This window comes from Mustela lutreola, chromosome 3 (genome assembly GCF_030435805.1).
Source record: "Mustela lutreola isolate mMusLut2 chromosome 3, mMusLut2.pri, whole genome shotgun sequence".
NCBI lineage: Eukaryota > Metazoa > Chordata > Mammalia > Carnivora > Mustelidae > Mustela > Mustela lutreola.
Window position 1 is genome coordinate 3,352,118 of NC_081292.1, and position 25,655 is coordinate 3,377,772.

Consider the following 25,655-nt stretch of genomic DNA (forward strand, 5'->3'; position numbering starts at 1 on the left):
TGAGTTCAACATTTTGAACGATTTGGGAGCTGAGTTAGAAATTCAGCTTTTGGAGGCACCTGCGTGGTGCAGTTGGTCGAGCACCCGGCTCTTGATTTTGGCTCGGGTCATGATCTCAGGTTGTGAGATCCGGCCCTGCGTCAGGCTTCGCACTCAGCGGGGAGCCTGCTTGGGATTCTGTCCTCCCTCTGATCCTCCTCTCCGGCTGGAGTGCGCACACTCTCTTGCTCTCGAGCAAAGGAAGCGATTCTAACAAACAAGAGCCAGGGCTGCCTGGGCGGCTCAGTCAGTTAGTGTCTACTTTTAGCTCAGGTCTGGGATCGAGCCCTGAGTCGGGCTCCCTGCCCAGTGGGGGGTCTGCTGCCTCCTCCTCCCAAATAAATAAACAAGCGAATAAGTAAATAAAATCTTTAAAAAAATAAAAAACTTAACTCTTGGGCATTTATTCATTCAGTATTTACTGAGCTGTCTATCAAAGTATCGTAGCAGGCACCGGGTGCCCAGGTGCCCCTGCCCTGGAGAGCTCACAGCTGAAGTGAAACAGGCAAGAAATTTTAAGTGATTCCGATCCTGCATGAAGAGAGCTTAGCGGAGTGTGTGTGAAGACAAGGGAGTCAGAGCAGGAGAACGAGACACAGTCCTTGGCTTTGAGGACCGTCTGCTCCCGTGGATTTTTGTGGGAGACGGACAGGAGCCATGTGTGTGGCCGTCAGTGATGGTCCAGGGAGGGGCGTGGGGCGTTGTGAGCGACTGCTGAGGGCTGGCGGGGTGTGCATGCTCAGGGCAGGACTGCCCCAGGCATCGGGATCCCTGCAGCGAGAGCGCACTGCTTTGTGGACTCTGAAACGGGGTCTTTTAAAGTCAATATAGGTTAGTCTGCGCCATGGCCAGAATACTGACCCTGAAATCAGAGAAAGATTAACCCTTACAACAAGGGCTTATGTCTCACTCACATGAAATTCAGTGCAAGCCGGACAGTTTTCCAGGGCCGACCCCGGGGCTCCTCAGTGCGCCAGAGCCTGTGTCCCTTTCTGCCCCGCCTTGCCCACCTCTGGCCTCCGGGATCCCTGCGGTGGGGGAGGAGAGCTGGAGGGCGGGGCGCTGCTTCAGAGCGCTGTCTCCTGGTTGTGTGACGTCCCGTCGGGGGGCACCGACGGGCGCTGACGCTGCTCACCATCACAGAGAGGCACGTGGAAACCGCGATGAAATCCCCCCTCGCATCTGTTGTGGCGGCGGTCATCTGGAAGTTGGGGGCAAGGGGCAGGGGGCCTCGAGCAGTGCTGGGGGGGGTCAAATCAGTCTGACCACTGTGGAGGTTCCTCAGCACATTAACAGAGCCCTACCCAGCAATCCTGCTTCTTGGGTATGTGTCCAAAGGGAATGAAAACAGGGTCTCAGGAGATGTGTGCACCCCACCCCGTGTTTATCCCAGCGTCGTTCATGATGGCCAAGTGCGGAAACACCCCACGCCCGTCAACAGATGAATGGATGACAATATATATGAGGAATTATAATTGTAGGTATAATCTCTTGAAAGCCGCCAGGGCAAAGAGGCTCCTTACTTACAGAGGGAAGCCCATCAGAATAACGTCAGACCTGTCCACAGAGACCTGGCAGGCCAGAAAGGGCTGGCAAGATATATTCAGGGCACTAAATGAGAAGAACATGCAGCCAAGAATACTTTATCCAGCAAGACTGATAACAATTTTTTGAAAAGGGGCACGCGGCTGCTCTGTTGGTGGGACATGTGGCTCTTGATCTTGGGGCTGTGAGTTTGAGCCCCATGTTGGGTGTAGAGAGGACTTAAGAAAAAACAAAAACAAAAAAATATGAAAAAAGGCATCCTGAAGGAGCTGAAAGGAAAATAAAATGAAAAGTCCCGGGGGACACGCGTGACCCCCCCCCCCCCCCCGGCCTTACCTGCCTGCAAGGAGGCGACACACACACAGGACAGGAGCGCGGGCAGGGTCCCCGCTGGGCCACCCCGTGTCCCTGCCTCGGAACATTCCAGAACCTAACCCCGTTTGCCTCCCAGGTTTCAGCTGTCACCAGCTCCCAGCGTGTGATTTGGGCAGTTTATTGTCTCTGTGGTGTCCGTGTCCTGACCGATGACGTGGGGGTCGGTCATGGAAGCCAGGCTAGGAGGGTGGCCGGGACGTCTCGTTGACACGATGTGTACAGGGTGGTGAGCGGGGACCCGCATGCGCTCCGGAGGCCCACATCCGTGAGTGCCAAGTAAACGGCCGACCGATGGGAGTGTGAGTGGCGATGGGCTCACCTCCGTGGCGGGGAGGGCGGCGTGAACGCAGGCTGTGCTGATGGACAGGCGCCCTGGCTCTCCGTGTCGCAGACAGCGCTCTTTACCTCTGCATGTGGAGTCCTTGGCCCTTCCAGTCGGGGCTGCTCTCCTGTGTGCTGGGGGCGCGGCCGCCAGGAGGGAGGCAGGCGGCGGGAGGAGAGAACCGGCCTTGCTGAGCAGTCGCTCCCGAGCCCTGATGCGAACCCTCGCGGGAGCGTGCGAGGCAGGCCCCTGGGTGCGTTCTGTGGACGAGGAGCCCCAGGGGGGAAGGAGGCAAGGCGCCCGTGCACGGTCATACAGCTGGCGGGCCGTGTGGTGCGGACTTCGGCCTGGTCCTCAAGGCTGCCGGAGCCGGTGCGGGGAGCGGCTGCTGCCTGGGATGGTCCCGAGTGACCACGTGCAGCGATGATCTGCTCTGTCCTGCCGAGCCGGAGTGCCTTTCCCTCTGTTACGCCACAGACCATTTTTCTGACACATGGTATTTGATAGTATTTGTGTCGGAGCCGTGCTAACAAGGCTGCTGAAGTATTTGTGTTGTGTTTGAAACCCTAGGCATGTGAAGCTGTTGAACCTTCCTGCCAGCCTCCGGCCACAGAAGATGAAAAGCCTGTTGGGCCAGAACGTGTCGACCAAGAGCCCGTTCATCTACTCACCAATTATCGCCCACAACCGTGGGGAAGAGCGGAACAAGAAGATAGGTAGGCGCCTTCCTCCTGGCTTTCCGGCTGTGCCGTGCCGCCTGGCCTCCAGCAGCTTTTCTAGATTCCGGTCTGTTCCCATATGTCTGGATAAGCTCATCTCGGTTTATGCACTTTGCTGCCATTGTCAGAACCCTGGGCTAGATCTTATTTTTTAAAACCGATTCCATCCAGGGTGAGTCTGTGGAAGTTCTAGAAACTGGAAGACCTCTGTTATCAGGACAACAGGAGAGGGATCATCTGAGCCCAGAGTGGCTTCAGGATTGTCCGAGATCAGAGGGTGACTTGCACTTAGACCAGCCTGGGGAACGGGAACCATGTGACAGTCTCTGCTGGCCCTTGTAGCCCAGGCCTTGTTTGCCTGGGAGCTGAAGATGCCGATTCTGAGGGGTCTGGTGGGGCACTGGGGACCGGTGGAGCCACGTTTCGGAGTAGAGCAGGAGCCCGCATACATTCTTGAGACTCTAAATGTGCTTTTTTCTATGTGCCAAGCTCCACACTGGGTCCCAGCCTTGCCCCCCTCCTTCCTCCCAGCAGGCCCAGGGCTTGTGGCACCCACTCTGTCCTTCCCGAGGCCTGGCCTGGCTGCAGGCGTTCTTGGCCAGCTCCCGCTCCCTCGGGCCCCCCTGACGTTTTGGATGATGGTGCTGGTCACTGCCAGTCGTGAGCCTGTGTGTCACCGTGTCAAAGCAAAAGGGTGGAGAGGCCCGTCTCTGGTGGGTGCTTGCCCACTCTCGGAGGAGTTTCAGCACAAGACCCGAGAAGCTTTGGCTCTCTGCTTTTGAAGTGCAGTGCTTTCTTCTTCTCTTTTATTTCTACTCAGAACCCCGTGCCCTGGATACAGCAGAAAGGCAGGCTGGCTTGAGGAGGGCCTTCATCCCCAGTGCAGGTGCCCTCACTTACCGGAGGTTCCAGCTCCCCCGCGGCGCCCTGCGGCGCTCTGCCTGCCTCTGTTCTGCGGCTCCTCTCAGCTGCCCCCACTCCTCAGACCCAGCCACACGGGTCTGTTCTAGGAACAGAGCAGTCTTGGTCCTGGCTGTGCCCTCTGCCAAGGCTCCTCCCCGGGCCGTCCCCAGACGGGATGCCCCCCCAGTGCTGCGTGCCTTCGAGGCCCGGTTCTCTTCACAGTCCTTCTGTCCCTGTGTGTCGGTTTCTGTCCCCTCCGTCCATTTGCTCACTGCCATGCTGACGGCGGTTAGGAGAGTGTTGCCCAGATGCGGGAAGGAGTGGGTAGATACTATGAACCCCCGGCGGTGGGTATTTAGGAGGGCACGTATTGCATGGAGCGCGGGGTGTGGTGCATAAACAATGATGTTGGAACACTGAAAAAATAAAACAAAATAAAAATAAAAATAAAATAAAAGTTATTATGAACCCCATTTTACAGTAAGGAAACTGAGATTCAGGGAGTTTAGGTGACTTGCTCAAGAACCTGGAGCAGGCCTTGGCTCGCTCGTGCTGCTCCCGTGCTTGTTGGCGGGCACCGTGGGGCTCAAGGCCAGAGGGACAGTTTGAGAGTTAGGCACATCCCATGGTCTCAGGGAAGAGTTTCTAGAGAGTTTCTAAAATTCCTTCGCAGCTGCAAGCATCTCATAATAAGCCTTATTCACAATTAGTTATTTGAACACCTTAAAAACACAGTGTTTCCTAAGGGAGCAGGTTGTTCCTGAGACAGAGGGCATGAGTGGGCTGGGGCACTAAACAGACCCGCTGCTCTTGTGTTACAACAAACCCTTCTTTATTCACACCATGCTTGATCCAAGGGCGTTGTAGCTCAGCTCATTGTTCTTGGAGCAAGTGTGGTTTTCTCCCTTGTGCAGAGCACACATGGTGCACCGTCCCGGCCCTGCCCAGGTGTTCCGGGTCAGTGCAGGCAGCAGGCAGGCCAGAGACACATGAGTGGGAGGTCAAGATGAGATGTAGATCAAGTTGTCTCAAACCGTAGAACTGTCACCAGCAGGACCTGCTGGCTTCCCTGCTGAGCTTGGATGGGCCGTTAGCACAGGGCCGGCAGGATTGGGCCCACCTCCAACTTTGGAAGGTGCCCTGGAGGCTCCCTTGATGGTGAGGTTGTCTCTCCAAGAGCAAGGTGGGGCTCGGGGGCTCTGTTGTTGGTTATTTAAAACAAGAAGACAGTAGAGGAAGGAATTTGGGGACATGTCCTTGAAAAATGGCATCGAATTGTAAATTCTGATAAATTTCTGAAATTTGGAGCCCCGAGTGTGTAGCAAACTACTAGTCCCTGAGCGTGTGTGCACGTGTCCATGTATGCACACATTTGCTGTGTGCATGTGTCCGTGTATCTGTGTGTGTGCGTGTATCTGTGTGTGTATCTGAATGTGCAAACACGCACGTGTATCTGTGTATCTATCTGTGCGCATGCGCGTGTGCGTATCTCAGTTGGTTCCGTCTTTCTTCCAGCAGGAGACTCCCTGGAGTTTCTCCTGTTGGCGAGGCGTGTGATGGCCGTGGCCCTGTGGTTCTCGCGGTGACAAGCAGTCACGTCCCTGTTGTCATGAGGTGTGGGTAGAAGCTGGAGGGAAGTGTTCAGCAGTCCTTTCGAGCAGTAATAAGAACGAGCAGGCGGACCACAGATAAGACCACGGCTGGCTCTGATTAGTGCCACTGAATAAACAGAGCTGGGCCGAAGTGGAGAAAAATCTCCTTTTCTGCAGTGTGGAACCCTTGCCTTTCTTGAACTTTGACTATTTCTCATCTGTTTAAAATGAGGAGGCCTTGAGCTTTCTCTGACAGTGTGGGAGTGTTTTCCATTTGCGTTCTGGGTGACGATGTTGCCCGCGTGCTCTTGCGTCTGTCACGCAGGCATGAACTACCCCCGCAGCGGGTCAGGCGTTGTAAGGGGTACAGACCCAGGCCACACAGAGGTTTGCTGGTGGCCAGGTACGGCCGCTCGGTCCTCTGACCCCCACCCGCCATTGTCACCGTGCTGCTTGGGCTGAAAGCCTGAAAACCACGTTTCCCCTGCTCCCTGCCAGCCGGGTGCTCTTGGGTCGGCCACGGAGGCCCTCACGTGGGCTGAAGGTGCAGGAAGGTGGAGGCCGTTCTGCTCCTGGAGGCCCTACCAGTGGTGGTGGCAGTGGTTCCAGGTGACATGGCTCCGCTTGTGCTGGTGGTGGCAGCTGCGGCAGCCTTGGCTGGGGGGGCTGTGGTGGTGGCTCCGGCTCCGTGGTCCGGCAGCTCCCGGCATCTGATGAGGGGCCAGTGCTGGCCGTAAGTGTTTGTTAACCTGGAGGAGTGACACAGTGAGCCGCAAGTGTCTCTTGGTTGTCTGGGGACACAGCAGGCATTTGTGGCGAAAGTTTGTCTTTGACCTGCTGTCTTCAGTCTGGTGGTTTTGAGAGGCTCCCCCTCCAGCCCAGGGGCCCCTGCTCCGGAGGACAAGCTTGAGAGGACTGGAAGCAGGGAAGCTGGGCGGGCACCGTGGTAGGCCAGAGAGGGCCGGGGGCTCCTGGACACACTGCTGTGGCGTTCCCCTGAGTGGGGCCTGTCTGCCCGTGGGAGCCTCCTTTGCCTCTTTGGAGGGGAAGACTCGGGTCCTGCTCCGCCTCTGTCTTCTTGGCTTTTTTTTTTTTTTTTTTTTTAAAGATTTTATTTATTTATTTGACAGACAGAGATCACAAGTAGGCAGAGAGGCAGGCAGAGAGAAAGAGAGAGAGAGAGAGAGAGAGAGAGAGAGAGAGAGAGGGAAGCAGGCTTCCTGCGGAGCAGGGAGCCCGATGCGGGGCTCGATCCCAGGACCCTGAGATCATGACCCTCCGAGGCGAAGGCAGCAGCCCAAACCACTGAGCCACCCAGGCGCCCCTGTCTTCTTGGCTTTTGAGGTGGGCAAATCACTCTCTGGGCAGACCTAGACCCAACGTCAAGTCGAAGCTTCTCCCCTTTGGGCCCTCTGGGAGTTTCTGGCCTCGCTGGGGTTGGCCATATGCTTTCTCCCCTAAAGAGTGTTTTTAGGAAGCTTTCACTCATTCTGTTTAGAAAAACTTGCGGAGGTTACTTGGGAGACTGGAGGTGTGCAACTCCTTCTTAGGACTAGCTACTTGACTTGTGGGGCCCCTTTTCAGAAATTATGAAGACTTCGGAGCCTGTGACAGCACAGCATTAGTCCCCTCCCCCACCCCCGCCCCCTCTGCCTGGGCCCATGTGGCTGCAGCTCCAACCCCCTAACCCTCCTGGGGCCAGTCCGGCCTCTGTATTGTCCATTCTCAAATTGTGGAGCCTTCTTTTTATGGAAGTAACGCCCTCACCTGTTGCGAGGGCTTTAGCAGACGTTGTCCCGTGATCGGTGCCACTGCACAGGCAGCCCGGTGTTCCGCCCCGCTGGCAAATGAGAAAGTGAAGACGGAGCCGAGTGGTCGGACAGCTAGTGAGTGCCCGGCTCAGTCTCCAGCCAGGGTTTAGGACTCAAAGCCCAGGGATTTCTTTCTCTGGAAAATGGCTTAGTCATCACAGTCAGGAGCCCTGCTCATCTGGGCTGAGGATAAATTCAGCGGATGATGCAGGATTTTTTTCTGAAACGTAACAGACGCCTCGGCCAACATGCATGCTATTTGTTGAATACCCATGGGTGGGAAAATGTAATTTATATTCTGTGGCTTCTAATATGTTTTCCGGAGTATTCTCATCAGCAAAGACCTGCCTAGAGCTTTGAAGAATCACGTATCTTTAACCTAAAATTCCAATCTCTATAAATGAATCTTTGTGTATAATTGGGGGAGTTATCATCACAGCAGGGGGCGTGGAGTGTGTGAGAAGAAGAAAGCCCTGGGCACAGTTGTCGAGACCGTCTGCACGGTAACTTGGAATAATTTACCCATCTCTCTGTCTCCTGGTTGCTAGTGTTGCCACCGTCCCAGTTCAGCTCTGTGCAGTTGTGTTGTGGCTCAGGTCCTGAGCTCAAGCACAGAGGTAAAGGGTTTTCTGTCATTTGCGCTGGGACTTTGGGACATGGCCAAGCTCAGTGCTGAGGTCAAGGTCAGTGTAAAGGTCAAGTTGGCCTGCACAGGCTGTGCACTGCAGCCTGGCCCTGCAGTCTTCCCCTCACCCCCTCAGACCAGATCCCGTTTGCCTGGGTGCAGTAGAGGACAAGAGACACTGACTCAGAGGCTTCTTCTGACGGTCAGGTGAGGTGACATTCCTAAAGGACCTGGCAGCTGAGGAGAGAAGGTTCCAAACAGCCGTTGCATGCACTGTCCTAGGTGCTGGGCAAGCAGTGAGAAATCCGGGCAGCTTCCTACCGGGCCGGTCCCTCCAATGTTGTGTAAAGAGTGTGGCGTGGCTCCGAGTGCGGAGGGCCTAATGCTGGGCAGCCGTTGGATGGGATTGAGTCTGTGGTTTCTGGGATAGAACCTCGAGGAGGGGCCTCCCCCATGGGATCTGACACACTGAGGCTTGGAGAGGAGATTGTCTTCTTTCCGACATCATTAATCACGTGAGCAGGGATTTATCCTCGATTTACCTTCAGTGCAGTGGGACCTCTTATGGAGGGTACAGAGGAGTCATTCTGTATGTCACTTAAAGTGGCCTGCAGCACCGTCTTCCAAAGTACCAGCCTCTGGGCCAATGAAGGTCTGTGTGACGTACAGGCTGGTACCAGGAATGGCGCTGTCTGGGCTGATTTGTAAAGTTGGGTTTGACACCCTGGCCTGAATTCAGCGTTCCGAAGATGGTGAGAAACTCCTGTGACGAAGCATCCAAGGGGCAGTGCTGACCTGCCTGTTCAGAGCCGGCTGCAGTCACGCTAGCTGTGACTTCATCTAAAGATGAACATAACGCCTGCTGTTTCACTGGAAAAATAAATCGCCAGAGGAGTAATCTGAAACCCTGTGAAATACGCAGAAATCCCAACTAATACCTAGGTTCTTCTGTGTGTGCATCTGTAGATTTCCAGTGGGTTCAAGGAGACGTGTGTGAAGTCCAGCTGATGGTGTACAACCCAATGCCATTTGAGCTCCGAGTCGAAAACATGGTACGTATTGGCCGCCACCACCTTCACAGGGGGCTGTTTCTTACTTAATATCTGTGGCATGGATCCCATGGTATAGATCTGTTCTTATATTTGTTTTGCCAAAGATTAAGAGGTTTCTGTGAAGGAAGACCACGTCTTGTCATTCCCGTGCCTTTAGTGTTTGGCGCTCAGCGTTTGGATCAGTGAACAGACCCCTGCTGGGCACATGCGTCGCGTCGCGTGTGGGTGACTGGCTGTGAGCCCTGGAGTGATCGTGTTGAAATGCACCTGAGATCGGCGGAGGTTACAAAGTGTATGTTCTGTTGGCCGCTCCGTGTGGGCCTTACCTTACTGCTGCAAGAGGATAAGACGGTCAGGGCTAGAGGGAAGAGCGCGGTCTGGACAGTAGGAGAATAAATTATCGCACCGCTAGTGGGAGCGTTCTCTCGACGCTTAAATCCAGTGTTCTGTTTCCGTGTTTGGTGCCGGCATTAAAGGCTCTTTCTGTAGAGCTGTCTGCTGGAGCCGCTCACCTAATTCTGTGGTCAGTGGGAAGGAGATGTGTATGGGCTCTCCAGGCTCATTCTGAAGGTCCCAGACCAGAGCCACCCGCCTGCCGTGCAGGTCCCGTGTCCCAAGTCTTCTGTGTGCTGCTTGTTATGTAGCACTGCTGCGTACTGTGGCTCATCACCTAGTGCCGTGTGTTGCTATGCGGTGCGGCTCGGTGTTCTGGGTTGTTACCTAATACTATGGATTAGCAGGTGGTCCTGCTTCGTGACTTTTTCAGACTCTTGCAAAGGATGTTGTGAGATGGTTCATGTCTTCCGTTAGAGTTTTATGACTCACATTCAGGGGAAGGAGTGGGGCTTTCTGTGAAGCTATCTTGGTGACTGCTCATGCCGTGTATTTGGCCGTGGGCAAGGCACTTGAAGGACCTGGTCCTTGTCGTGGTCAGTGCTGTGGGTGCACGAGGTGCTCTAGGGCCCACGTGGAGAGCTGAGGGGGACTTTCTGGGAGAGACAAGGAGTCAGCTGAGAAATCAATGATGAGCGGGAGGTTACGAGGCCGACTGGTGGTTATTGAAGGTGAGGACCAGCTCTCGGCGTGAGGCAGAGGTTTCTAGAATTCATTAGAGCTCTGAGAAACTTGAATGCATGTGAGGCCTACAGCCCTGAGGTCACTCAGAGAGCAAGCCAGTGGAGATGCGTGTTGTCCCCCTCTTGTCGTGCAAGAAACTGCTGGCTCTAGGGTTTGGCTTTCGGGTCAGGTCTTTTAATGACTTTCTGTCTCTTGGCTTGAGCAGGGAATAATTGCTCAGAGGATTTTCCCCCAAAGTGCCTCAAGTGTCAGATGCTCCGTTGGTCTAACACTTTTTAAAAAATTTTTTAAGTAGCTTTCAGGGGCACCTGGGTGGCTCAGTTGGTTAAGCGCCCAACTCTTCATTTCGGCTCAGGTCGTGATCTCAGAGTTGTGAGACTGAACCCCACCTTGGGCTCTGTGCTGGGTGTGGAGCCTGGTTAAGATTCTCCCTCTTCCTCTGCCGATCCCCCACCCCCACTGGCCTGCCCCCTGCACTCTCTCTCTTCCAAAAAAAAAGGTAGTTTTTTTTATCTGGTTTAAAAGTAGTATGTGCTTTTTAATGAAAAGTTAGGAAGAACAAAGAGTAAAATAAAAATTGCCACTAGAAGGTAGGCCACAAATCATGGTCAGAATTTAAAGAATGAAATTATGAAAGAGTTCAAGCATTAACAAATGAAGTTATGAACTATTTCAAGCACGTGAGATGGTAACGGGGAATAAGGAGCTCCCCAGTACCCACCTTCCAGATCTGACGACTGTTAACAGACGGTCATATTCGCTCTCGCTATTTTTAGAAGAGATGAAATGCGGTGCATTTTGCCTGAGGACAGTAGCCGTCCACGTGCTTTCTGTGCCCGCACTCCTGCCCACCGCCCCTGTCCCTCACGCAGATCGTTTTGTGCTTTGGCTCAAAGTGTGGCACAGGCGTGCTCCTTGCCGCCAGAGCACCTGCTTCTGGGTGCTTCCTGTAGACAGAGGAGAGGTGTGCATGCACACGTAGACGTGTAGTTACATATAAACCTACATGCACTTGTGCCCACACACACGCATGTGCACGATACACATGCAGAACTGGACGAGCCAGACTTTGCCGCGGTGCTGCCAGCCCTAGCCCGTCCGTGCAGGACCCTCTCTCGCCTTCGCCCAGTGGAGGACTGAGGTCCCAGCACCATGGCGCTGGCTTCCTCACTCCGTCCTGGAGCATGTGGAGTGGGGTCAGGGCTGCACAGGCTGCGGCCCATACAGAAGACAAACACGGGAAGGAGCCGGGGCCTCTCCTATGTGCGGGGCTGGGCTCTGCGACTCCCCGGCCGGCTGCAGATTTCCCACGAGTACACAGCGCTCATCGCTCTGTTCCCTCGCGGTGGACATTTTTGATCTCTTAGTGAATGGTGTTTTTGTGTTTTATTTTCAAATTTCTTTTGTTTATTGCCAGATGATAGAAATACCTCTGCTTCTCTTTATGCTGACTTTGTGACTTCGTGGAAGCACTTGCCAGTTCAAGTCCCACTGTCAGTTCCGTTGGGTTTTTACATTTACAGTTTTGTGTTTTGTGAGTAACTGTCTGCCTCCCTATAGTTTCTGTTTCTTGCCTATTGTGCCAGGCGGGGCCTCTGTACAGTGTTGAGAAGTGCTGAGCGTGGGCAGCCCCACACATCTATAACCTGGGGCAGCTCCTCGGAACCGGGGACACTGTCTCGTTCCTGTCGCGTGTAGCCTGGCACGTAGTGAGGTGAACTGATAATTCATAGTCGTGCTGAGGTATAGTAGTTGATGATACAGTTCCGTACTTCCTTTTTCTCTTTATGTTCACATATTTTATTTTTCTTTACATTTACATTCCAGTTTGGTAAAGCAACAAAACCACAGAGGAAAGGCACAGCCAGCAGGGCTGATGTCGAGATGGGGCTGTTCAAACAGCCACGGGCTTTCCCTTTCAAAGTTGTGCGTGTGAAGCATGCTTCTGGCTGTCGCCGCAGCTGTCTGCGGGGCTTTATGACGGCCGTGCATCGCTGTCCCTACCCCCACAGGCCTGGGGTTGTCCCTCAGCCGATGCCCTCGGCCCCTAGGGCGCGGTGACACGGCGGCGTGTGAGCTGTGTCCCTCACGCCGCTGTCGCTTGCTCTAGGGGCTCCTGACCAGCGGAGTGGAGTTCGAGTCTCTGCCTGCGGCGCTCTCCCTGCCTGCCGAGTCCGGTCTTTACCCGGTGACTCTTGTTGGGGTCCCGCAGACGACTGGAACGATTACTGTCAACGGTAAGGAGACCGGCTTTCTGCTTGCAGGTCGAACGGGACTCCCGAAGCCCTGTCTGCCCCGCTGAGGCCTGTCCCCGGTCCCCGAGGGTTGGTTCCGACTGCTTGCTTCAGAGATACTGGGGCCGTGCCATGGCAAGGAGTGGCTTGGCGTGCATGGGCTGCAGTGGGCCCGCAGCGTTCCCTACAGTGCGAGGGGTCCTGCTCTGTGTCAGGCCTCTGGTTCCTGTCCTGCTGGGGCTGCAGACATGCCCACAGGCTCCCCCTGCTGTCAGGATCCACTGACCCCCTGGCTTCCCCACGCTTGGTCTGACCTCCTCTCCCCTTGGCCACCCCCGTGCGTGCGGGATCCGCCATCCCCACCCCTACTGGCGTCTGACCCTCTGTATCTGATCTGCCGCATGCCCCTCCCCTCCTCCTGAGGCACCCGTCCGTCCCTCTCCTGGGCTCCTTGCTGTTCTAGAAGCGTGCCCTTTCTGAGCTCGCCTGTGCTTTTCCTTCTGCTGGCACACTTCCAGACTCGGCTGCTCCCGGCTCCCTCCAACTCTTAGCTCAGACTTCCTTTCCTCTGGAGACTGTCCTCCGTGCTGGGTCAGGTCCCCTGCTGGGTACTCAGGCAGCGCTCTGCCCCCGAAGGCAGCTGCTCACTGGCCTCATCCGCTGTGCCACTCCCTGGTGTGCGGTGGGTCTCCAGGACCTCCAGTCACTTGGTGACGTGGTGTCTGTGGTGGGTGGGTGGGGGGCGTCACGCTGGGTTAGGACGTGTTGCAGCAAGCACTGAGGGGCCCTGCACACGACTGCCAGGAATGTGGGGAGAGGTGACCCAGAAGGGGAGTGGGTCGAGAAGGACTTCCTCCTACTAAGGGACCCTGAGGTTTGAAGGCCAGCTAGGAATTATCCGAATGAATGGGGTGGGGAGTAGGGGGCTTCCAAACACAGAGAACGGCTGGTCCAGAGACCCGTGGAGTGCTGGGGACTTGGTGGTGGCTCCGAGGATCTTGTCCCAGGCGGAGGGGTGGTAGTGACAGGGCTGGGAAGGGAGACAGAGGCCAGACCCAGAAGGGCTAAGGGGTGCTGGCTTTCTCCGTGGGGTTGCATTTCATGGGAGGAGAGATCCGGTCAGAGAAGCCTTGCAAAGGGACCTCCAGGCCGCTCTCTGGAGTACAGGCTGGTGCTGGGTGCAGGGAGACCAACTAGGAAGCTGTTGGTGTCGCCCCGGGATGGAAGGACCAAGGTAGGGTCACAGCCGTGGACGGGAGTGGAGTCAAGACAGATGAGAGGGGAAATACTTAGGACTGATGGCCTTGACCCCTAATTACTAACCGATACCCACTGGATAAGAAGTCAGAGCCTTAGTAACCGAGCTCCGAGTTGGTACAGACCAGTCGCGTTCATCTTTGGCGCACCTTCTGTGGGAAGTAGAGGGCCTGACCTCGTGTTATCCGAAGTATAACAGGACTTGTCATCAGGTTTTGCATTTCTTTGCAGTCCTCTTCAGTGGTACATAAGGAAAGGAAAATGATTGATTTTAATTAAGAAATGGAGAACAAAAGTAACTCAGGCTTTCTGGAAAGAAAAAGAGGAGGGGGCATATTGCCAGATGTGGACTTCCGTGGAGGAACACGTTTGCAAGTTAAATTAGGTCTTTTAGGAAACATATTTCGAAAGGAAGGCAGCATAGATGCTGTGAATTGATGATTTTAGGTTGCGAGAGCAACCAGTTGCCACTGACAGATGGTGAAGGAGCCGCTGGGGGTGCCGTCGGGCCCTGACTCCCCCGAGCTAACCACCTTTCTCCTCTGGTTCCTGGTGGTGCACGGAGGTCCTTTCCTGAAGCACATAACCATGCATGTTGTTTAATTTTCTTACACAGTGAACACTGTTTATAAAATTATCTCTCGAAATTTCAAAAGCCATTTTAAAGCTCTGCTTAAATAATTTTAAGTGCTTATCTAACCAGTGGAGGTTTTTTTTTTTTTTCTTTTTGCACGGAGAATCCGCTAATCTTTGATCACAGCGCTTGGACACAAATGGCAGATTTGCCGCATCACGTAGCAGTTACAACAGTAATTGGCTCTTGAACTTTCATCTCTCCACGGAAGAGTCTGAATCATTTTTCAGACACTTGCTCCGTCCCATTCCGTCCTGCAAAGGAGCACTAGCTCCCACTCTCTTAGTGACAGGCACGTTTGAAAAGCAAATTCTCCAAGTCCTGAGAAGTGGTATTAAGTTGCCTAGAGATTTCTAGCTGACGAAGACCCACACACACTTTCCCTTGGACCCAGGGGTCCCGTGAGGTAGGGCTGTGGGGACTGTCACCCCTTCATCTCTGTGAGGCAGCCAGGGCTTCGGCTGAGCTGTGGGTGGGACGGAGGGGGCTGACGTCAGACTGAGCTGGGGTCTGGGGCGGGCCGGCCTGCAGACAGGGGCCTGAGGCTGGAGGCCTTTCCAGGGCTGTGAAGCTCTTGGTTTCACTTCCCAGGTTACCACACCACGGTCTTCGGCGTCTTCAGCGACTGCCTGCTGGATAACCTCCCTGGGGTGAAGACTGGCGGCTCCGCGGTAGAAGTCATCCCGGCCCTGCCCAGGCTGCAGATCAGCACCTCCCTGCCCAGGTGGGATGCGGGCATCTCTTGTCCCCCAAGAGAGGGCCCTTCACTATCGTCCTGAGCATTCATTTTCAGTGGCACCAAAGTCTGAGTTCATCCCTGATGCTTAGGACCAAAAGACGGGCGAAGCGTTTCTCCAGGATAACCAGTAGGCACTGTGCTTTGTGTAAAGTGAGATGGGACAGAGTTGAGGTGTTTCTTACCACGAACAGAACAAACTAGGAGATGAGCCTTTGGAATCCTACTTTTTGTGAAAAACAGTTAATTCCTATCTTTTAAAAAGTAGATTTTCTTTTTTAAGGAACTTTATAGGAAAGCATGAAGAAGGGCGGGAAATACATCTCAGGAGTCCCAGAAACCGTTGCTGTTAACTCTTTGTGGTTTTTCTTCCCAGTGTTCACCCACCTTCTTTATCGAGACGTATGTTTGCGCATCAAGACGTTGCAACATTATATCTTGTATCCCAGGTTACGTTTGGATAACCATGTAACATAAGCCAAGAGTTTCCATTTTAATTGCTTCCGAAAGTATGATGTAAAGATCCTCAGTTTGGATGATGAAAGGTTGGCTAGCAGTGGCTGTTGTAAATTTACTAAAAATGATTGAATTGCATACAGAGACGAGTGAATTTCATTGTATGGAAATAATACCTCAATTTAAAAAATGAATTTTGGTGGCTTTAGTGTGGAGTGTCTGATTTCAGGTGACCGTTCCTTGAGTGTTGCTTCTGATTAAAGTAAATATTGCTGTGACTTGAGCTATCACATTCACTACCATGCATTTATTGACACCTGCCACATGATCTAGGCTTGGTCTGTCGGAGGAGACACTAACCAGAAATGCCCTCGACCTAGGCTTTGCCTGTTGTAGGAGCTCCTGTCTGGAGAGTACGTAGACTTACCATAGTCCAGTTTGCTAAGTGCTCCTGAAAACAAGTAGAGGGAGGCCACTCTCCCGTTCACGGCTCAGGAAGGCTTCACAGGTGTGATGTTTAAATCGGGCCTTACGGGATTCACAAAAGTTGGCCAGATGGTCAGGCAAGGGAAAATATGGCCAGAAAAGGGGACATGTCTGACTGCCATCTCCTTACTGCCACTGCTCATCTGGGACTCAGCCCCTTTCTGGTTCTGGCTCTGTCCGAGGGACACTGGACTTGGGGATGGATGGCACCTGTGTCGGCCAGGCCCCGGGCCGCACAGTGGCTCTGCTTTCTCCTGCCTTCTTCCCCTGTGGTGCTGGGGGGCTGACACCCTGTTTGTTTCAGATGCAAAGTAATTAGTCTCGCTGTGTTTCAGTTTTTCTGAATACCTCGTCTGCAATTTCAAGTTAATTGCAAACAGCGTTTGCTCTGGAAGGACGGGATGTTATAATACGGGAAGTCATTTAGAGTGAGGACGGGAGTCATGCTTCCTTCCTTGACAGAGGAAGTTTATTCCTGACTCATGAGCAACTGTGAAGGTGTCAATGTAAAGGAATGCATTCACCTTGATTCCTTATGGTATTTTTTTCTGAAAATGTGGTTTGGATATAAAACTTCTCTCTCAGAGCCAGTAATGGGAGGCCCCCAGGAGGCGCATGGTTGGCTCAATAAGCCTGATTTGTTTAAACATCGTCTCTTGGATGCCGGAGGTGTGAGACCAGCTCTGTCTGGAACATTCTCTTCTGCCTTTTGGACCAGTGTGGGGCTAGGAAGCTCTCTTGCGGCACATAGAACAGGTCTTGGGTCTGACCCCAGTCCTTTGGTCTGCGGCCAGGAGCAGAGCTAGAAAGCACTGGCTGGCAGGGAGGCTGTTGGGCCCTTGCTGGGTGGGGTGACCTGGAATCTGTCCATTTCTGGCTCAGTTAAGTATATGGCATGGACTCACGGCCCTTTCTGTGGAAAATCCCTCAGGTTCAAGGGGGAAGAGAGCGGGGTGTCAGGAGGACCCTTCCCCAAGAGAGAATGTTGACCCTTTCCTTCAGTGGCCACCCTCTCTCTTGGGGCCAAACCTCCCAGAGCACAGTGTGTGTATTTGAACCTGAGGGCTATGGCCCAGGAGCCTCTGGGGAGAGGCGGCAGGCTTCGGGTCTGCACGTGGGGCTGCACACCCACTGGCCTGGGCCCCAGCGGACCACAGAGATGCCACACGACCCCAGGGGGCCTGCAGCCTCTGCTGGTCATTTTCACCTGTGACGTGGAGTCCGTTTTACATACTTTCCATCGATCTGTCCCTCCAGTTCCCGTGGTGTCCGTCGGAATGGTTCATCTAAGGTTTCTTCTTTAATCTATGGGTTTTCACAAGGCAATTCTGAGCATGAGATTTGCAGAATTTTTTTAGAGAGCCGTGGTTCATGGATCATTTGAACTAATTCACTGTTTCATCTTAGACCCTACCATAATTCAGTAGTTAAGGAGTTTTACACACATGCTCCCGTGCGCACACAGTAGGTCACGGCAGAGCAGGAGCACATGGCATGGCTGCATGTGGAGAGTTGTCCACATGTGGCTCTCGGCCCACGCGCCCCAGAGCTGGGCTTTACGCTCCCCGGTCCCTGTTTCTGGAATGCGTTCAGTCTGGTGATGTGACTAGTTCTGATATGCCACTATTTTCTTTGATTCTTTCTGTTTGAAGTCTACTCTGTTGCTGCTATTTTAGGTCTGCACACTCCCTGCAGCCTTCTTCTGGTGACGAGACGTCCACCAACGTGTCGGTCCAGCTCTACAACGGGGAGACCCAGCAGCTCGTCATCCAACTGGAGAACATCGGGATGGAGCCGCTGGAGAAACTGGAAGTCACCTCCAAAATCCTCACCACCAAAGGTGGGTCTGAACCTAGAAGTGGTTGTCGTCTTTGTCTCCAGAAGAGACGCCTCAAGAGAAAGAAAGCTTCTTTCTCTTCTGGTTTGCTGCCCTCCTGAGACTGATGAGTCAGGAACACATGGAGGAGGGCAGCGGAGCCCTTGTCCCTGGTGCTGGTCACATTTCCCAGACCCTCAGGAGGGATCCTCTGGAAGGAGTGGAGACCTGTCGCGGCTCAGGGCCCGTTTGTCTGCCCTGGGTCTTTCTGCAGGTTTGGTCATAGTGCTGTGTGCTCCCGCTTCAACACAGATGCTTTGTTTTCTGCTGCTGGGACGCAGAAGCCGGGCGCCGTGAGACCTGTGTTCAAGTTTTGGCTTCACCATTTAGCAGCCGTTGGTCCTTTGCATGCCAGTCCCTTCCTGGGCAGACGGGGGGAGCACTTAGCACGCGAAGTAAAGTGGGTGCGGCAGACTGCGGAGGCTGCGAGGTCAGTGAGCGATACCGGTCGAGGGGAGTGGATGATACGGAGGAGGGACGGGGTCGGGAGGAGTAAGTGCGAGTACGGTCGGGTCATGTAACGACGTCCCAGAACGTACACGAGCCAGTGAGGCCAAGGACAGACGAGGGGAAGCAAGCTTGCAGAACCTGGGGTGTTTCTGTGCTCTCCATATGGGGCGAGGCGAGCCAGGCCTCCACGGGAGCTTGACCGGCTGTGGCTGAGTTCCTAGGGAAGGGTGCGCTGGCTGCCTCTTACTCCCCGGCACAGGGCTCCCTCCTCAGGCTGATGTCATCACGTGGGAAAAACCAAGCGGAATGAATGAGTTCATCAGAGGTAGAGCCCCTGCCGTCTCATTAGAGGGAAGGGCAAGGGGAGAGTTTAGGAGAATTTGTCCTGCAGATCATTATACTGTGAAGGAAGGAATTTGAATTGTGTAAAAAAGGGTGGCTCTGAGCCCATCCCGCTGGGGAGAACGCCAGAGCACCTCACATTCCCTGGTTTCTCCCCCTGGTTCTGATGAAGTGTGCGGGAGGGACCCGAAGCGTGTATCTGCCGGTCCTGTCTTGTGCGCTGTCCCCGTCTGTGCCTCTCCTCCTAGGGAGATGCTGCCTAAGTTCAGGTTCCGGCTGTCACTTCCTCGCTGTGTGTTATCTTGGGCAAGTCATTAAACTTCTCCTGGACTTTTCTTCTGTAAAATAGCACTAATAATAGTGTCTACATCACAGGGGTATTATGAGAACTCAATAAGATGATGTATGCAAAGTGCTTGGAACAGCACTTGCTGCATTATTACACTCAGATTTGTTAGCTGTTACTGTCACTGCTGTCACCACCTCCACCTCTACCTCCACCACCACCACCGCCACCGCCACCTCTATCACTTCCACCTCTACCATTACCTCCACTGCCTTCACCTCCATCATCACCACCACCATCGCCACCATCACCACCAGCACCATCTCTACTATCTCTACCATTACCTCCACCACCACCACCACTGCCATCATCCCCATCACCACCAGCAACATTGTCACCAGGGCCGCTGTCACCCTTATTGCTGCCACCATTGTCACCCCTGCTGCCATCGCCGTTTGTTTGTGTTGCCTTGACGGGCTCTACTGTGTGAAGGCCCCACACTGTATGACCCAGCACATTTGGGAAGTTTCCATCTTGGACTGTTAAGAGTAGCGCTGCTCTTGAGTATTTTGGCGCGTGCTTTGGGGGGGCGTCTGCAGATGTTCCCACCCGTGTATCTCCAGGAGTGGAATGCTGGGGTGGGGTGGACGTGTACTCAGCTTTAGAGCAGAACGCTTTCCCACAGGGGCTGCACTCGTTCGCTCCATCATCGTGTGAGAGTCAGGTTGCTCAGATACTCACTGATTCTTGGCATCTGCAGTCACTCTGGTGGGGCGGGTGGGTGTCACCGTGTAACACTGGGGTTTTAGTTTGTGTTTGTTTGATGACCAGGGAAGCTGAGTACCTTTCATATGGTTTTGGACACTCAGATCCTGTTTTGTCCAAGTGCTTTGGTCCCTTTTTCCCACTGGGTATTCTTCTCTGTCTCGCTCTGTTGCTTCCCTGTGTCTCCCCATCACTCCTGACGCGAAAGATGTGTGTGTTCTGCGTATGAGCTCTTGGCTGGGAAGAAGAGTGAATGTCTCCTGCGCGGTTGCCTCTGCGGTCTCTTAGTGGTGCTTTAGGTGAATGGAAGTTACTCATCGTAATACAGTTCACCTAATTAATCACTGTTTTCCTCTGTGGTCCTTGCCCTTGTGTCTCATTTAAAGAAACTTTGTCTACTTTCGGCCTGTGGGAAGCTTTGGATCCTGCCTTAGGCTCATCTTGTCTTACCCCTATTTTGGGGAGCGGGTACTTAGCGGTTAGGTAGGACATGCCTCCCTGACATGAAATACCTTCATCTGGTATTTGGAATTTAATCCTTGCTTTGAGGGTGTGGTCGGTGTTGGAACCCGGGGACTCCGGGTGAATGACAGATAATCCCAGAGCCCGTAACGGGGAAGCATGTCTCATACCTTTTCTCCCCGTCACGGCTAAGCAACTGGAAACCGTCTTTTCGTTTTCTCAGATAAACCCGAGTGGAGATCGTGTGTCCACTGTTGGTTAGGAACTTGCTGCTCCTTTCTGAAGCGGGAATCCTCCTGTTTGTCCCTTTCGGAAGTCCTCGAACAACTTCCTGTGGGCCTGGACCCCAGTCGCAGGGGCCTGTGTGACCGGCGTCTTCCCCGTGCTTCAGCCTCCCCTTTGCCCGTCTCTTCCCTTCAGCTCCCAGCGCAGAGGTCATTCGGATCTCACTTCAGGTGCCTGGACATCGGGCTCTGTCTTTTACACTGGAGGATAAACCGTCTTCTCTCTCGAGAGCTCAGCTCGTGGACTTCCACTCCTGCCCCTTTACCTGCTCATTCCCAGGGAACTTCTCCTCTGGCTTCCAGCTTCGTGGTCACCCTGAGAACCCTTCGTCCCCTGGCCTCCTCTGTCCCCTCCTCTGTTGTCTCGGAGTGCCTCCAGGTGCCCAATGTGTGGTGGTTGTCCCGGGAAGGCTCTCTGTCCCCGAGCAGCTGTGAGTCTCCCAGAGGCCAGCGTGGTGGCCCTTGGTCCTCCAGGCCTAGTGTCTGGCTGGTGCTTAGTGCTGAGGGGTTGCCGATGGTGGTGATGGGCAGGGCCTTTCTCAGTGATAGAACGGGCCTGTAGGAGTCTGCCTGGTTCACCTGCTGAGTGGGTGGGGTGAAAAACTGATGTGTGTAAATCACTTTGATATTTCTAATGAGTTGCCTGGGTCCTCTTAGATGCTCAGCTTTGGGCCATGTGAGCTTCTGCCTCTGCTGCTCTGCTGGGACCACCTCCTTCCTGCAAAGACTTTAAGCTGCTCTGCGTTGGGTGAGCGTTGTCTGTCTCCAGCTGGGTTGTGGGTGTAGGTCCAGGGGAGCAGGGAGCAGACTGCTGTGGCCAGCAGAGGGTTGCGGGGCCCGGAGGGAGCCCCCAGGATCAGGCCGTCCTCAGCATTAGACTCCGCTGCTATGATTCCCATTATAGTCTTGGCACCAGACGCGTTCAGCCTGGCCTTGCCACTTACTGGCGGCAGGACGTGGACTGTGCTTGTTGCTTCTGTGATGGGCGGATTCTGCGTACCTGGGAGAGGACTGTGTCATCCTTCTGGCTGTTGGGATTTGCATGCCTGTGTCACAGGGGCCAGCGCGCAGTAGGTCTTCCTGTCACCTGTCGTCATTATCTTGACCCCGCCCTCACCATTATCTTCATAAAGTGTGGGTGCTCTTCCACTCAACGTCTTTGTACATAGATTGCTTGCTTGCTTGCTTGCTTTTTAAAGATTTTATTTATTTATTTGACAGAGAGAGAGAGAGACAGTGAGAGTAGGAGCACAAGCAGGGGGAGTGGGTGAGGGAACTCAGACTCCCCGCTGGGCAGGGAGCTTGATGCGGAGCTCGAGCCCAAGACCCTGGCATCGTGACCTGAGCCAAAGTCAGATGCTTAACGACTGAGCCACCAGGCGCCCCACCTAGCTTTCTTGTACCCAGTTTCTCAGCCCAGCATTTGGAGAAACTCCTGTCTGACTTGCTGCTTGCCTTCTTTCTTCCCACCGCTGTGCTTGGGGAGCAGGACAGCAGTGACCCCTGTCTTCACGGGTCTGGTGTGGGCGGAAGCCAGGGGTAGTAGCCTGTGTGATGTGGGCCGCGAGGCAGCGGGAAGGTTCGCTCTCCGCTTTCTGCCCCCACCGCTCCCCTGCACTCGCTTGTCCCCTCTGCCTACTCGTCGGCTGTCCGTTTGTCCAGGGCTTCAACAAGCCTTTTCTGAGCACGCCTACGTGGTGGCCATTGTGTGGGGCCCTGGGACACCCAGGAATCAGCTCCGAGTGCCTGTCCTCTGGGTGGGGGAGGGTGCTTCCATGGTCTTTGTCGCCTGGCTCCCTGTGGCCACAGTTGGATGTAGTCACAGCTTGGCCAACTGTCCGGTGTCCCGGGCGCCTCTCACGTCCCCTCCGTCACTCATCCCAGTCCCCACACCACCTCCTGGAAGCTTTCCCGACCCCCAGACGGAGACATGCCGCTCCTCCCGCACGCTGCCCTGCTTACACTCTGTCCCAGCAACACTCACTTCACTTGGCTTTGTGTCCCCCAACAAGCAGACGTTCACATCACGTGGCTACACACGCATCCTGCCGGGCCCATGAATGACCCATGAATCCTGTCCTGAAGGGGCTCTCGGTTCAGCGTGGGTGTCACGCATGTTCGCTGAGTGGGACCGAGTGTTGCAGGCACTTAGCACCTTTCTGCCGCAGCGAGGAACCCAGTGCGGGGACCAGCTGCTGTACTCCTAGGAAGACACTGGAAGTCGTGAGTGGCAGGAACTCCTCCAGCTCTGCGTCCCTGGTGGACATGACTGCTGTGGCCTTCTCGAGCAGCTCAGCCTGTGGCACGGTTGTGGATTCACACGGTTGTGGAGACGTTTACAAGCCCCGTTCGTTGGAAGACCAAGTGGAGTGCCTTTTAGCCACTATTACAAGACCTGATATGTTCACCTCCCTGGGAGTGCGGGTGACAAGTGAGCCAGCACGGTGGGGAGCGCAGAGGAAGTTAGGGTGTCTGGCCCTGCAGTTTAGGAACTTTTTTTTTTTTTTTTTTTTAAAGAGATTTTATTTATTTGAGAGGTAGAGAGAGTGTATGATCAGGGGTGGGGGAGGGACAGAGGAAGAGGGAGAAGCAGACTCTGTGCTGAGCAGGGAGCCTGACCCGGGACTTGAACCCAGGATCCTGAGATCGTCACCTGAGCCGAAGGCAGATGCTTAACCGAAGGCAGATGCTTAACCGACTGAGCCCCCTGGGTACCCCAGTTTGGGAATTTTTGAACATCAAATTCCCAGTTGGTTGTTTGGGGCCAGCAGTGTGGCCCTGTGGGAGCACGTAGCTGCCAGCTGCTGCAATGTCCTCTTCTGTGGGGCCCAGGCTTCCCCAGGAGGTCCAGGCACCAGCAGTGCTGATGCAGCAGTGAAAATGAGGAAGAGGGGCGCCTGGGTGGCTCGGTGGGTCGATCGTCTGACTCCTGATTTTGGCTCAGGTCATGATCTCAGGGTCGTGGGATCGAGCCTTGCATTGGGCTTGCACTGTGCACGGAGCCGCTCATGATTCTGTCTCTCCCTCTGTCCCTGTCCCTGCTTGGCTCCCCTCTCTTTCTCTCTCAAATAAAGATATCAAAGGTGCATTTCTGAAAATTGACCTGTAGCCGTCTCTCACAGGTTTGTTGTCAGGGCTAGACAGGGCAGTGTCTTGGGGTGTTAGGGTCCGTGATCAAAGGAACGAGACCGATACAAAGCGAAGGTCAAACAAAACTTTATTTCGCGCCAAGCATCAAGAATCAAACTGACCGGTCAGGGCTGTCTCTTACGAAAAGGCGAGGACGATGATCCCGACAAGGTCACTCCCAAGAAGGCCGCTCTGGACGAGGCTGCTCTAGATGAGGCCGCTCCGCAGATGAGGCCGCTCCATGATCGGAGCCGCTCCCAAGAAGAGGCCACTCCCAAGATGAGGCTGCTGCTCCATGAGGTTGCTCCCCAGACAGGGCCGCTCCCAAGAAGGGGCCATTCTGGACAAGACCGCTTCCCGGACGAGGCCGCTCCCGACGATGAAGAGGCAATGATGACAGCGACGATGACAAGGAGGACAACCCGGATGACACAGACTCTGCTCCCCACGATGCCACTCTGACCAGGCTGCCACCCAGAGGAAGCCACCGCTGTGGACAAGGCCGCTCGTGGCTCGGGGTGGCGAGGCATTTTGCGGCGAGGCTGCTGGCGGCTAGGGGCCATTGGCATCTCAGGGCCACTGGCGTCTTGGGACCGCTGGCATCCAGGGGCTGCAGGTGTCAGGACTGCTGACTGCTGGGCCGCTCGACCGCTGGTGTCTCGGCACCACTGACGTCTAGGGGCTGCAGGCGTGGGGACCGCTGGTATCTCGGGACCGCTGACCGCTGGACCACTGGAGTCTCAGGGCCGCAGGCGTCGAGGGACCGCTGACAGCGGGACCGCTGATGTCTAGACAGCTCGGGGCTGCTGGAAGCTGCACGTGGCTGAAGGCTACAGGTTGCTCAGGGCTGCCGGAGGCGGGGCCTCAGGCAGCTTGAAGCTGCAGACTTCAAGGTGGTTGCAGGTGGCTGCTCCGGGCTGCTGGAGGCGGGACCGCTGGAGGCGGGGCCTCAGGCGACTGGAAGCTGCAGGCGGCTGGAGGCTGCAGGCGCAGGGACCGCCGGTGGCGGGACCGCTCGCGGCTGTTATAGCTCTTACAAGAGCTGTTATAGCTCCTCCACTCCGCCGGCTCTTCGCTCCCGTGGACTCTTCTGCTCCCGGTGCAGCTCTCCTCCTTCCCTGCTAGCCTCGCAGCAACCTTTATGCGGTTGGTTGAGTCCCGCCCCTATACAGGTGGCCAATCGGATCTCAATCCACCCTAGTGGATATACACATGCTGCACCGATTGGACATCTCCACCTGTCCTGCCCCACCCCTACATCGGGGTCCACAAGCAAGTTCCTCTGGGAGGGGCAGGCCCTTACAGGGGTAGGTGGACTCCTGGCTCCAACCCGCTCCCGTGAGCCCTTGCGCAGCTGGCCCGAGGGGACGATAGCAGGATGTGTTATGAGCATCGCTGTGTGGGCTCAGAGACACATGCACGTGAAGGTCGTTGCACGATGCCTGCCTCGTGGACGTGCTCGTTCCCCGTCAGCCGCCCTGTGGCTGCTGTGTGCGGGACGGTGGGGAGTCGCACCAGGTGTGCGTTTCCTGCCCCACCCTCCTTCGGGGGTTCGTCTGTGGGTGCCCCCTGCAGCCCAGCTGAGAGCCCAGCTAATGGTGTCTTCCACGTCCCTTACACACCGCTGCCTCCGGACGCCTGTGACACAGCCAGCCTTCTGTGCTCTGCAGCCAGGACCGCGGGGAGCCCAGAGCACATCTCACAGCTCATCTGAGCACAGTTGATGTCTCAGCGGCAACACTTTTGAGAAACGAAAAGTCATCAAACAGCCAAGAAGAGTGCTGCAATTAGAGGTTTTAGTTTCGCTTCCGCCCCCTGCCCCGGTGATGAAGTCCTGCCACACCAGGCTGCTGGCCGCGAGCCTCCGTTCCTTCCTGCAGATCTGGGGCCTCAGCAGGTGTGCGTCCTGCCTCTACCTCCTAGGCCAGCGAGCCCCAGCTTAGTTGGATGTCGCCCCGACTTGGGCAGGGCAGTAAGGCAGTTTTGTTTGTTCTGTATGTGATGGGATTATAGACTTTTAAGAAAATTTCAGATTGCGAAGAACATTGTCTGTCACCTGCTCTGAGCTTCTGGGGTCTTCTCTTCTGCCCCCCACCTTGTTCCTTCCTGGAATCAGAGATCCCACCCAGGCGTGTGTCCCTCTACAGGCAGGGAGCGCCTGCTGGAATCAGAGATCCCACCCAGGCGTGTGTCCCTCT

At 54.9% G+C, this 25,655-nt stretch overlaps 1 protein-coding gene across 2 annotated transcripts in view; it reads left to right on the forward strand.

Annotated features, from left to right (window-relative positions):
• TRAPPC9 (trafficking protein particle complex subunit 9) overlaps positions 1 to 25,655 on the forward strand; it is a 483,860-nt gene that overhangs the window by 100,729 nt on the left and 357,476 nt on the right. For both annotated transcript variants that reach the window (XM_059165548.1, XM_059165549.1), the window contains 5 exons: positions 2,852 to 2,997; positions 8,898 to 8,983; positions 12,171 to 12,297; positions 14,777 to 14,909; positions 17,540 to 17,703. In XM_059165548.1, the coding sequence (XP_059021531.1) occupies positions 2,852 to 2,997; positions 8,898 to 8,983; positions 12,171 to 12,297; positions 14,777 to 14,909; positions 17,540 to 17,703 (656 nt within the window). The remainder of the gene's footprint in view (positions 1 to 2,851; positions 2,998 to 8,897; positions 8,984 to 12,170; positions 12,298 to 14,776; positions 14,910 to 17,539; positions 17,704 to 25,655) is intronic.